This window comes from Aptenodytes patagonicus, chromosome 3 (genome assembly GCF_965638725.1).
Source record: "Aptenodytes patagonicus chromosome 3, bAptPat1.pri.cur, whole genome shotgun sequence".
In the NCBI taxonomy this organism is placed as follows: Eukaryota; Metazoa; Chordata; class Aves; order Sphenisciformes; family Spheniscidae; genus Aptenodytes; species Aptenodytes patagonicus.
In genome coordinates, this window is record NC_134951.1 from 3,279,215 (window position 1) to 3,292,677 (window position 13,463).

The 13,463-nt window shown below is 40.1% G+C and overlaps 1 protein-coding gene across 1 annotated transcript in view; it reads left to right on the top strand.

The window, feature by feature from the left end:
- The window catches only part of MSRA (methionine sulfoxide reductase A), a 308,215-nt gene that overhangs the window by 116,206 nt on the left and 178,546 nt on the right, over window positions 1-13,463 (top strand). Inside the window, exon 2 of the mRNA XM_076332575.1 lies at window positions 7,053-7,121. Coding sequence (XP_076188690.1) covers window positions 7,053-7,121 — 69 coding nt within the window. The remainder of the gene's footprint in view (window positions 1-7,052; window positions 7,122-13,463) is intronic.

Below are 13,463 nucleotides of genomic sequence, written 5' to 3' on the forward strand. Positions count from 1 at the left end.
CCCAGAAGCTTTTAGAATCAGATAATTTACTCAGGTACCTCATTTTAGGCACAAGTAGAATAAAGGCCAGATCCCTGTTTTCTAAGCCAGGCGCAATGAAGCTCTCATCAGATAACATGTAAACATACTGAAATGGAGTTCTGTTTTAAAGGTATCGAGGAAGTTTTATACTTGGAAATGTGAATAACGCATTTGTTACTGTCTTTTAATTCCACAGGCCGTGTAGCCTAATGGAAGCGTACATTTTAGTAGAGTTAGTTCACTGTTAATAAATTAAGTGCTGCCTGTAGACTTCAATGTAGTTACTGTAAAGGACATGACTATTTGAAAAAACGCGCAGGTATCTAGTTCATTCTCTGTTGACATGTACTGGTTAAATTAAATGGTTAAATGGTTACATTAAAAAGAAAATATTTGTTTGGAAAATACTGGTAAGTAAGGCTAATTTTGCTTCCTTTGAACTGAGTTTTCACGTGTCACCTGTGTTGCACTTTTACCCAAGGGCAGTGAATTCCTTATTTTTACTACTTAGTCTTCTTTAGCTTAGGATTTCTTCTCTTTGGTGACACTTACAGGCCTTTTACTCATTGCATGTGAAATGGTAGCCCTGCGCTGCCAAACTTCCACCATTTTTTTCTAAATGTTGCAGCCTTTCACTGGAAATAAAAATTAGATAATTTCTTGTTTACAAGACAGAAAAGAAACCCACTGGCCTTCAATTACGTACTGTATATTGATGGTGCACAGCAGTAAAAAGTGTTATATGAAAAAGCAGTAGGGGACGATCAGGCCTGACAGTCCATGTGTCTCGCAGTGGGTTACCAATCATACCATGAGGAGCTTTTTCTGAATGTCTTACTTCTCACAAAGCGCGTCACCTGTCTTGTGCTACGGGCTAGATTTGTTGTTACATCAGTTTTCTGACTGCTGATAATTCTGTCTTCTCCTAAGGCAGTAAAACTTTCTCAGCCAGCGCAGGAGCAATAAATCTGATGTCTCCTCATTGTAGCATTCATTTTACTGTGGCCTTTCTGGAGCGTACAAACTCCGACACCGAAGTTAAACTCGGGCATTGAGTGAATTTTTAAATAAAAGAACATAGCAGCTGTAGGTTGCGGTGAAATGCCATCAGTCTGTCTCCGTGTTACGAGTTTTCAAACGGCGTCTGTCATCCCACTTTCCATGACTTCGCTTTAGGGAGGTGGAGTTGTGACTGTGGATGGATGACATCCTCCTCTCACATCCAAAATTTAGGAGGCATTTAAATAACTTGCTTACTCAACGCTGAACATTTTTCTTCACCCCTCTTTATTTAGATGAAAGCAGTCTTTTTCACACAGGCCTGCCTCTAAGTTTTATGCCCCTTTATTGCCTCCAAGATTTTGTTTAAAATGAATATGGCAACTACGCTAAATATAGGTACATGCCACGCTCAGCTAACACTCTGCAAAGTCACCAGTGGTTTTATGTTTCTTTGGTGCCCATCTCTGATGATATATGTTATAACTTATATGCCACTGTTGGAAATAATAACCACTGAGTTATTTTCACAACTGTTTTACAAACATCTTGTATCCCCTGACCTCTTTTCTCTGTTACCTGTCTGAAATTTCCAGCCCCTCGGTGATCTAGCTACCTCATTGACAGCGGAGTGAGGGTTTGGTGTAGCCAATGGAGAAAAAACCTCCACCGTGGTGGTGTGATGGAAAGCGTAGGAAAAGGTGTCTAAGGCAAAACGGAAAGGGGAAAGGAGTCGTTCAAGCAGTAGCTGGTTCGCTTTAGGAAGTTCCTCCCTCGCCCCATCACTGCTCACCCCCTTTCCTCCTCCTCTCCCCATGCACCCATCGTGTTCGTGCTGGTAGGAGATGGAGGGGGCTCATGGTAACTGGTTAATCAGCTATTTTCAGTTCAATTCCTGGCTGTGCTCACCATGGAAAATTAACAGTCCTTGCGTATAAATATGACCCCTACTCCTGGATTAATTTGATAATGTGAGAATCTCAGTTTTTATTTAAAAATAATAACTTTCTGGCTGCTCTGATAAAACAAGTTTGGATATGTAGTCTAAATATGCCCTAATGGTTTAAAAATCAAAAGATAAGTATGAAGAACATATGAATCTCTTACTAATAAAAAATAAAAGTTCTCAAATCTTTACTATGATTGCTTGAGATGATTGAATATTTTGAGACCAGAAAATTTCTGATTTCCACTCAGTGCACTGGGTCAGCATTCTCTGAAAGCCAAAACTTTTTAAGCAGCTTCATTTGGGTCCACAAATAGAGAACTGATGTTCATTAATGACTGCGGGTATCTTAACCTAGAGTTGCTCTCGGCTATCTTCAGTTATGCAAAATGCCTTGTATAGACTTTCTGCACTGCTGATTTCATTCTTGGTATAACTTTCATTTCATCTGTACTGCTGTGAGGGACTGGCTGCTCTGCATTAGACCAGTGCTTTAATTTTGCATATTTAAGAAAGAAGCACAAACTTCAGTCTCTAATAATTGCAAGTTCGATTCCGTTAAAAGTCTGATAAGTGCTATAAATTTTGTGGCAATGTAATAAAGTCATTTTATCATTGAATCTAACTTAACGGCAGTGAGTTTTTATTTACCTGAGCTTTAAATTTCCTCCGGGCTTATAGCAGAACAGCAAATCTGTTTAGAACCTAAGTCAGGCTGGTTTGAAAGGAAATATTTTTTATAAAACTTTCTCATTTGAACATCTTTCGTTGTTAAATTTGTCTATTACAGGTGCGATACCATCGACATACATGGAACTGTGAAGATAAATGAAGTGTATACTAATAAATTAAAATGTGCCAGAGAACAGGTCCGGGCACTGGAACTTGATTATCCACGCTGGTAAATTGCTAGGATAGGATCTAACATGATTTCAGCTAAGCTAATTAACACTCTCTCAAATAGTTTCTAGATATGACTTGTTTATTTTAATAGTTTACTAGTACAGATATAGCCTAATCCGTGTGTGGACAGAACTTGAAGTTAGTGAATCTTTAGCAAAGGGCAAATGTAGGACTATGTTAGAAACTATTGAGAGATAGGCTGCAAAGACTGAATAATGCCAAAGAAATGTTGAGGACCCGTTTAGCAACTTTTGATTATCTTTCCATATATTATGCTGTTTCACAGGTACAGAGGATCTGTGAAAGATTATTTCTGTAAAAATCCAGAGAATCTAAGGAGAGAGGGCCAGACACTGCGCCTATCTAAAGCAGACCTTGCCTGAAGCTAAAGTTGAATGTCAAGGCCTCCAGGATATGTGTTGCTTTCAGCGCATACTAGTTCTGTTCAGCAGGGAGCAAAGTATGTTGCAGGTATCTCACAGGCTTAGTTTGAAAGCCGGTAGAGTTCTTGCAGTTGAGGACGGAGCAGCATTCGACAGTTTTGAGAGGAAGTCCCCCGTTCTTTGGTTGTGAATTCACGTTCGTGAAAATGCTGACAGCTTGAATATCAATAAAACAGAAATAAAAATGTATTCCTTACCAATTGGCTTTCTGTTGAAACCCCGAGGATCAAGAGGATCAAGAAGATAACATAAAGACATTAACATCCTCGCAGTTCTGCTTTTCCAAGTCCCTGAATGCTGTTGTAGTCCACTGAAGGATCAACGCTGTAAATATTGACAGTATCAGGGTGAAACGTGTTGTTTTCACCACTAGGAAGCTGAAGTTAACTTCTCACAGCCAGTTCAGTGTTCGCTGATAATCTTTCCGTGTCTCTGTAACAATAGGTTTTATCTTACTTATTGTAAGACCGTGTCTCTGGAATGGCGATGAGCTTGGAACAGTCATTTATTCTTTCTGTTGGCAAGTAACAGGGAAAGTCCTTCTACTTTTTTTCTAATCTATGGGGCCAAAGTATTTCTGATTTTCTGGAGCTACTCAATCCAATTTGTAGGTGAGAATGAAAGCTTATATTGTCACAAGAAAAACTGTTCAGTAAAAAGCCAGAAATGGCAATGTTCTTTGAGTAGTGTACTTGTTGAGAGGCTCCTTATACTTATGTGTTGTTACTTCCTTCCTAAGGCTGAACGTATGTTTTGTGAAAGTCCGTGTAAATTTTGTTTATTTTTTACTGGTTAGTGCATCTAGACAGAGGGCAGAGAATACTGGAAAAATTGTAAAACAGAGTATGAATGACAAGAAAATGGATTATTTTATCTGTCTAAGATCTTTGAAACAAAAGTATGATGGCATTGGAAGACAACTTGAGAATTCTGAAAATATTGTTTTCATTCAAGCCCATCTCACCTCTAAAAGTTTAATTTTAATTTTAATATATTGAAAGCCTCACCATTTGAAATGATAACTACTTCATACATCATATGTGTCATTCACTCTTTAAATGAAGGCAGCTATCAGGACTAGGGCAGGGTTATTTTATTTGATCATGCACGATGTTTCATAATTTTTCTGACTGTTCGCTCCTCTCAGATGGCTGTAGATCATGTTGGTAATACAAGCTGTAGGTAATGAGGTTGAAACCTTGTACGGCACTGGTCATATCACTCCCACTCTGGAACCTCCCAACAATTTCCTTCCTAAAGCCCCTCTCTTGGCTTGCGTGGCACAGGGCATTCAATCTTCCGAAATGCGAACAATTGACTTCATGGCACTTCTTGCTCCAATTGCAGATAACCCCGTTTTTCCCTTCTCGTTGACTGTTGATGAATGTTCGATGCCAGCTGGGATTAGTACGGTGCTATGCCCCCCTGCTAATGAAAAATATTACCTTCAGAGAATTCGCAAGGCAATCCCGTGTTCTTAATTTGACCTGTTTTATTCCTCACCAGGTTCTGTACTACAGGAAGGAAAATAGCGCACGTACTGAGAAAATCTCTTGGCTTTCTCCCTGGAAAATATTTTGTGAACAGAAGCCTGTGTTTTGAGTTCAGGCGATTTTATTTCTTTCCACCATTGTTGACAATGAGTCTTAGTAGATCAAGAAATGAATGTGGGGATGCCAGTGAAAAGGATTGGGAATATTCTGTTGTGGATCTGTATATTTTATTTTATTTGGAGGTTGGAGAGCTCATTTCCAGGCTATACATACAACCCTTCCAGGTTATATATACAACCCTGATTATACAATAGTGATAAGCCTATATTATCACAAGGAGTAGAATTTTCTTTATGCTCAGGAAAGTACATTGGGATGAAAGAGAAGTACATTGGGATGTGAAGAATATATTGTTTAGTTTGGAAACGGAGCAGTTTCTAGCCCCTGGGAGCCATCTTGTCACGGAGGGAGTAAAGCCAGGCTTCTACTATTTTATTGCATAGAAATCATCCCTGTGAGCACCAGCGGTGCCATAATATTGGACTTTCCTGTATGCTTTGTGTTCCTTGAGATTGAAAGTGTCAGTCTTGATTTGGTTTTTATGCAAATGCTTTGTATAGGTGTTCTGTCTTATGTCCTCCTGTATACTTGTGTAAGGATATATAATTTAGTCTTAAGCTGCAGCTCGTGATAGCTGTAGCTCATCTGTCTGCTTCCACAGACCAGATTTCCCAGAGCCCAGCTGCTCTCTAGAGAAAATGGTCTTTCACCTGAGAGTGGGTAGCCATAGTGGCTGGAAAAGGACCGTTTTACTAAAGTAAACCTCAAATGTACCAGCTTTTCGGTTTCCATGAAAACAGCGGATGCGGTTTTGCTAATCTTGTGTCATGCATCAAGTTTTTTAAGAAAAATGGAAGAAATTTGGCCATAGCATAGGGGAAGTGTCCTGCGTGAAAAACATCTCCATTGTGGAGACCTGGCGGGACCTGGAAGGTGCTGGGGCTGCCGACTCCAAGTCACTGAGGACAATTGCACGATGGGTTTTGTTTTGCATTTTGTGCTCCTCTCTCCTTCTTGGTTAAGCGTTGTTAATGGAAGAGCAGTTACGTTTGATCTGCTGAAGTGGTTTCCAATGGCGGCGGTGATTTAATAGTGTTAAAACAGTCCAGGGTGTGACTGCTGTAAAGGACGAACTCTGTATGGTCTGTCGTGAATGGATGTGGCATTAGGATATGTTGGATAAATAGTCATTTTAGCGAACAGATTGCTGGTTATATTGGGTGTAAATGCCCAGGTTTTGGTAGCGGGAGGGTTGCAGGGGTGGCCCCTGTGAGGCCGTGCCAGACACAGCCGGTTCCAGCCGGCTCTGCAATGGCCCCGCCACAGGACACAGCCGAGCCTGTCAGCGACGCTGGTGGTGCCTCTGGCAAAATATATGTAAGAAAGGGCAAAACATGGCGCGGCGGTGAGGAGTGGGGAAAAAAGTGTGAGAAACAGCCCCGTGAGTCCGAAGGTCAGAGTCAGGAATGGAGTGAAGTTGAGCCGGGGAAAAGGGGAGGTGGGGGGAAGGTGGTGTTTTAATTTGTCTTTGTGTCTCACTGTCCAAACACATTTTAATTGGCAATAAATTAAATTAATTTTCAAGTTGAGTCTGGACTGCTCGTGATGGTAATTGGTAGGTGATCTCCCTGTATTTTACCTTGACCCATGAGTTTTTCCATCTGGTTTTCTCCCCCTGTCCTGTTGATAAGGGGGAGTGAGAGAGCAGCTGGGTGGGCATCTGGCAGCCAGCCAAGGTCAACCCACCGCTCTAGTGCAGCAAATACACATAGTTCGTGCTTGGTCATACAAGAATGCTTGTGGTTGAGCACCAACATATCCTAGCAGCAACAGAGAAGTATGATTTCGCTGCTTTTTCTGCTTGCATGAGGAGGTTGCTTTCAAGAGTACTCCACCTTTGACAGTGATTGCTACTGTGTATTGCTCTGTATGTGTGTGTCACGTTAGTATCAGCTGACTTGTCTTACCCACTAAACTGAAATGTATCTCCAGTTTATATCCTGGGACTTGTCAACAGTATTTTTGAAAAATAGACTCAGAGAGTGTGAAGTTCCAGATATTAGTGAATTGTACAGGTCGACTTTCATAAATCAAACTTCAGGTTTCACTAGAACTGTAAGAAAAAAACAGTTGGCTTTATGCAAAGCATATATTCTATTACATTTTGACTTTTTTTTCCCCTTCTAGATAAACATCATGTCAATGGAAACAGAATGGTAGAACCTTTCCCAGAGGGAACACAGATGGCTGTATTTGGTAAGACATCAGTTTTAAAATAAAAGCTCTAAGCTGTATAGTGTTGCTGCGTGCCAAATTTCTTAATTTCAGCCTGAGTCCTTAGAGTTTTAGAATCTGGGCTGCTATTGCCATTTTCTAATCACTACAATCAGCTAAAGCCACTGATCTTTTTGGGAGATGTCCATGCCCTAAAAGAAGTATATTGAAAGTATTTTTCTGAGTTACACAAACAGAAAATTTAAACCTTTATTTTGTTCTATAAAAATTCCAAAATAGTAGTTTTTTATGTATGATAATTCCTGTAAGATCGTTCATTCATTTAAACAAAATTCTAAAGATGACCCATGATTCTCCAGACTTTAAGTCATGCAAGGAACTCAGACTGTTGGGTTCTACTGTACTTGCAGGGTCGTTACCATTTACATGCCCCAAACCAAACCTGCTGTTTCGTACTTTACCTTGTGAATAGTCCCGTGGACTTCCCGTTGGGTGCCAACAGAGCTGGAAAGGTGGCCAGCTGTAAAGGAGAAGTAGTTTAATTTCATTGTATCATCTATGCTATTTTCTATGAAAATGTCATTCTCTGAGCCCTTTCGTAAAACTTGAAAAAAGCGTTTCTCTGGAGAACTTAATTACTTCTGGAAGGAAGAAACATCCTGAAATAGATCAGAATCACCAGTTTTTTACCAAGATACGGACTTTACCCAAATCAGGGAATCGTCAGAGCTGTCATTTCAGAATGTGCTAATGTTAGTCCTTAAGGGCAAGCCTACGGAATTTACTAGGGAATAAAAAAGTGGATTTCTGTGACAATTATTCTTAAAACTTATTGTTACGAGGAATGAAAAATTTCCTAACCCTGTTTTGAACTATAAGATTGGATTGTTTAGAAAGGATATAATTCTCTATTAACTTCTACAGGATGGTACAAAAGTGCCTTAGGAAATTTATTATATCCTATTAAATGTTTATCTATCTGGGATGTTGAAGTAAATATTAAATTACTACTTGATACACCTGCTATATCATCTAGCCTGATGGAGTTCTAAATCATAGTAAGTGCAGGTCAGGTATATAACGCAGTCATCACTGTTTTTGACCTGGGCCCGTTCTAATAACATATATATAAATTTTGGCAATTGCAAGGCAACGTGTGTAACAACAAATATGTAAAAACGGAGGGTGTACCCTGGAAAGCAGTGATTCTGAGAAGCAATGCTATATAAATGCCCAGTATGATGTAACAAAAAATAAATGAAGCCTTCAGGTATGAAATCAGGGGTATAGGGAGTAGGGATTAGCAGGCAATTTTACACCTGCACGCAGTGTTTCTGAGACAGATACAAAAATACGTTTCACATTCAATTGGGTAATTAGACAGAATTTATTAGCAACAGCAACAAAAAGGTGAAACACTGAAACAAACTATCAAAGCAACCAAGAGAATCTGCATATCATCGTGTCTTCAGATACAGACTGGGACAGTTAGTGGGGTGCCTAACCAGAGGTTTCAGATGTCTTAGGCTCACCAGGCTGCCAGGTGCCAAACCAGAAGGATGGAGGTCTCCTGTAGTCCTGCGGTGTGGATGTCTCAGTAGTCCTAGGGCACCCGGAATGAACCTAGACGCTTGGGTCAGGCACCCCTTCACCCCAGATGCTTCCTGAGGTTACGCATCAATAGAAAACACATTATTGATCTCCATAAGGCAAAAGCAGTAGAAACTATCTTCCCTACATGATACAGTAGATCACATTAGATAATCTAATCATCCCTACCGATGTTAAAGACCATGAATCTGTATTTTACAGGAGAAAGTAGCCTATGTCAATATGGCATTTTCTCAGTCATTGAGCTTAGCGATGGTGATCTGGTCTAATTTATAAAAAGAAAAGACATAGCATAAATATTTCAAAAACCTGAGCAGTGTCTGAAAGTTCTTACGTAGTCACAGTTTACATATCTGTCTGGAATGAATTGTTGATCTTAATCTATTTCCAAACAGAGCTGTATTCACATCTAAAATATTTAGCAATCCTATGTGGAATGCAAAGGGCTAAGTTATCCATGGGCACTAATTTATTACTCCAAAAATTATCTTTTCAATTGATTATTGCAAAAAGTCATAGTAAGCATTAACTTTCCTGTGGAGCTAATGTTCCCGTAGTTACCACGGTTGAAGAGGAGAAATGGTTTGTGAGTGTCACCCTTCAGTTATTGTCATGATTTCTTCAAGTGCTCTTTAGAGTTCCTCTAATCCAGTATTGTCTTTCTGCCAGTATTCCCTTGTGTCCTGGTTTCGGCAGGGATAGAGTTAATTTCCTTCCTAGTGGCTGGTACAGTGCTGTGTTTTGGATTTAGGATGAGAACAAAGTTGATAACGCACTGATGTTGTAGTTGTTGCTGAGCAGTGCTTACACTAGCCAAGGACTTTTCAGCTCCCCATGCTCTACCGACTGAGCAGGCTGGAGGTGCACAAGAAGCTGGGAGGGGGCACAGCCAGGACAGCTGACCCCAACTGGCCAGAGGGACATTCCATACCATGGGACGTCATGCTCAGTACAGAAACTGGGGAAAGCTGGCCGGGGGGGCCGCTGCTCGGGGACTGGCTGGGCATCGGTCGGCGGGTGGTGAGCAATTGCACTGTGCATCACTTGCTTTGTGTATTATTATTATTATTATTATTATTATTATTATTATTATTATTATTATTATTATTTTATTATTATTATAATTTTATTTCAATTATTAAACTGTTTTTATCTCAACCCACGAGTTTTTCTCACTTGTGCTCTTCCAATTCTCTCCCCCATCCCACCGGGTGGGGGGAGTGAGCGAGCGGCTGTGTGGTGCTCAGTTGCCGACTGAGGTTAAACCACGACACCTTGTCTGTGGATTTTGGGAACATCAAACAGTTCTTGAAGTGACGGAATGAGAGATGGTTTGATAATTTTTTTGGAGCTAATGGAAAACGATTGTATGTTACCTTTTGAGTTTTAACGTTAAGATGGCTGTAGAGATTCTTCTTTAAATTTCTTACAGCAGGCAGGGTCAGAGAGTTCTGGTACAATCTGATATTGACGCAGTCTTCACTGTTTAAATTTTTTAAAGCTTCTCCTTTCTTTCCTGTGTGATGGTTAGATCAGTTTTCCAGTGGTTGTGGTGTGTGTTGGTGTGAATGCTTCTATTGGTTGTGTCGGTGTTGATTGTACATGATTTGTAAAATCTCATAGAAAGTAATATCCTACCTGCAGAATTTCATTGGGAGAATGCAAAATCTTATTAAACATCCTACTTTGAATCATTCCTGAGGAACTCTGTTATGTTCCTATCAAGCCTGGTAACTTCCGTCATTTTTAAATTGCCCTAGATTTTCCGCAAGATTGTGATTGCAAATGTTGGGACAGGGGGTGAAAACTCACGCTGCTGCCATCTGTGCTGTGAATAAATGGAAAACCTACATGTTCTTAGGTTTACTATTAGACCTGAAAGATAATAGTATACAAACATGACTCTGATGATAATTGTTGTCATTTGTTGGCATTGGCATCCCATTCTGATACGTGGCATAGAAAAATGGAGCTACAGTTCAGTTTTGCTACCTCCAAGGGGGCGGCGTTTGCTGGCCCCGTGTGAATGGGAACGAAAGGAAGCAGTGAAAGGAGAGAACGATTATCCGTTAATAATTCTTCTCCTCAGACGGTTACTCATCCTATCCATGTATACTCCCGTTAACAGCAAGTCCTTTGTATTTGAGGACTCTCTAAACTAGGGGGAAGAAACTGAGCTAGTCGTTTGTGTAAGTAGACTCTCTGACTCCACCTTAGCAAGAGAGGACTTCTTAAACCTCTTCTCCAGCAACATCCTTTAATCCTTTAATTGGGATTGCACAGGGAGGAGTCTCAAAGAGCAGTAGTTACTAAGAAGCAATCCCTCTTACTTAAAAAGAAAAGCTAAAAGATGGTGAATAACCATATGATTTTGCAGCCTACTTGCAGTGAATTTTCCTACTGCTTGGATAGTTTTAGACTCACCACTAAAAATAACAGTATAAAATGTAATGCTGGGTTGTAAACACTAATCCTTTTACCTGCTTGCAAAATGCAGTTAGATTGCATTACATCGTTCCGTCTTCTGCAAAACCTCCTTCGGGATGCTCTTACTAATGCTGTGTTATTTACTTTATGATATGACTTCTTGTTTTGATCAGGGTACAGGGTGAATGTACATGGGTCGTTGTTCCTGCAGCTTTCCCATTTATAACAGAACCTCACAGTTTTCAGAAGACTATTTAAATGATCTTAAGATTCTCTGGTTGTTTAGCATCATTCACCTGCCTAAGATACACCTATTGTTCATTAGAATAAAGAAGTGCGTCCTTGTTTCTACAATGGTGAAGAAGCTCATTTTCAAGGGTGAGGGTGACTCTGTAATGGAAATGTTTTAATGTTTTAGCCATCCAGTGACCTCGTAATCCAGTTTCCAGCTAATATTGAAGCACTAAAAGCACAGGAGGTGCACAGGCACTGCTCAAAGCCTCACTGGAGACACTAGAATGCTATATTAAAAATCGTTGTCTCCCTTGAAGTAAAGAGGAGGGTGTATTCCCAAGGTCAGCGACTGAAACAGATGAAACTCTAGATATTAAGCGTTTGTGTTATGGATGGTAAAGTAGGAGTCATTCAATAAATGCCTGTCTGCAAAGTTTTCTTGTAGTTTTTATGGCCATAGATATTTTCAATTAAAAGTATTTTGCCTGTAGTGACCGATTTTGACCAAAAACCTAACCAAAAGTCAAAACCTGAACATATAGTAGAGGGCTGATGATGTTTTGAAAAGAAGCAAGTTAGGGTCTAACATCAACTTTTGGACAGAGGTGTAAAAAATGAAAAGAAATGCTTCAAGGCTGTAGAACATACGCAACTTTCAATAAAGTAATATTTCCATCAGTACCATTGTAATTCTTTGCATATTTTAAACAAATTTAAATGCACTGCTGTATTATGCTCAGAAATATTTCTGGTCAGCGTTTCTGCATTTTAAGTGCATATTTTTCTTCTCAACCGCTGCTATTGCAAGACTCCAGTTTATCCCAGAGCACCTATATATCCACTGTGCTTCATATGCTACCTTATTTCTCTAAGAGGAAGCATTGTGCATACGGTGCGTTCACAGAAGGGCTCTTACTTACCTTTAGTAAAATCTGGCACTAGTTCAGGTTCGTAATTGCAACACTTTTTAAATACGGGACTAAATTGTGTTGTATTTGCTTGACATACACTGGCTAGTAATGGGATAATTGGTTTCTTGATGTAAACAAAATATAGACAGAAGTAGGATGTTAAGTAACTGATAAAATCTAATTACAGACATTTCTGAGCTGGCAGGCAGATCCAAGCTTGTTCACCTTCTGCTCTGCACTTATTAGACAGCAGCATGTTCCAGTAATTCTATAGAGCCATATTATTGTTGTACTTTGCCTGAGTTATTATGTCCTATTGAGATTCAGACATTCCCTCTGCATTCCCACAATTCCCACTCCTTCCAGAGGTTATTTAAAAACTAAAATAGGATTACACCAAGATCGTCCAATTAGCCCCGGGTGGAGCCGGGGGTTTCTCAGCCTTTGCACGTGGCCTGATCAGCTGCCTCTGCGGTGCAGCATCACACGGTCCCTGGGTGGCTTATGCCGTCGGAAAGCTGAGCTCCTCAAACAAGACCTGCTCGCGGGTGGTTCGACCCTTTCTAATAAAGGCTTGATCAGGGCAACTTTTCAACGAAAGGAAAATAATTTCACTTGAAAGCGGGATGATGTATTTGAGCATGGATCGCTCTATATAGAGTTTCTTTTACTCCTTCCTGAAACAGCTACTGGTGGCCACGTCAGGTAAGAAAATATGTTAGGAAGCCTTTTAGTCCGATTCAATTATGTTTTCATGATGAGCTCTGTTCTTTTCACCAGGGAAAGGAAAGCACAGGAAACAAAGTTTGGACCCCAAGAGAAATACCTTTTTTTGTAGACAGTAAAAAAAGAACAAACAACTTTTCCCTGTTGCTCAAAGAAAAGGAAGAAAACTTTAAACCATGCTACATGTCAGAAGATATTATATCTCTATCTGAAGAGAATATGAGACTTCGTGATGTTGAAACAGGTGTGTGTGCTGTGACCCAAATTGTAGGAGAAACATCTACAGCAATGTTACCAGATGTTACAAGGATGTCATTGTGGGAGGATTGAGAGCCAGAGGGAATGTCTTCCAGAAGGGATTCATGTTTCTCATGCTAATTCTCTTTCAACATCTTGGAAAAGTGAAGGAAGCGTACTACCTGGCTGGGTTTGTAAAGCACTGAAGTGTTAATGC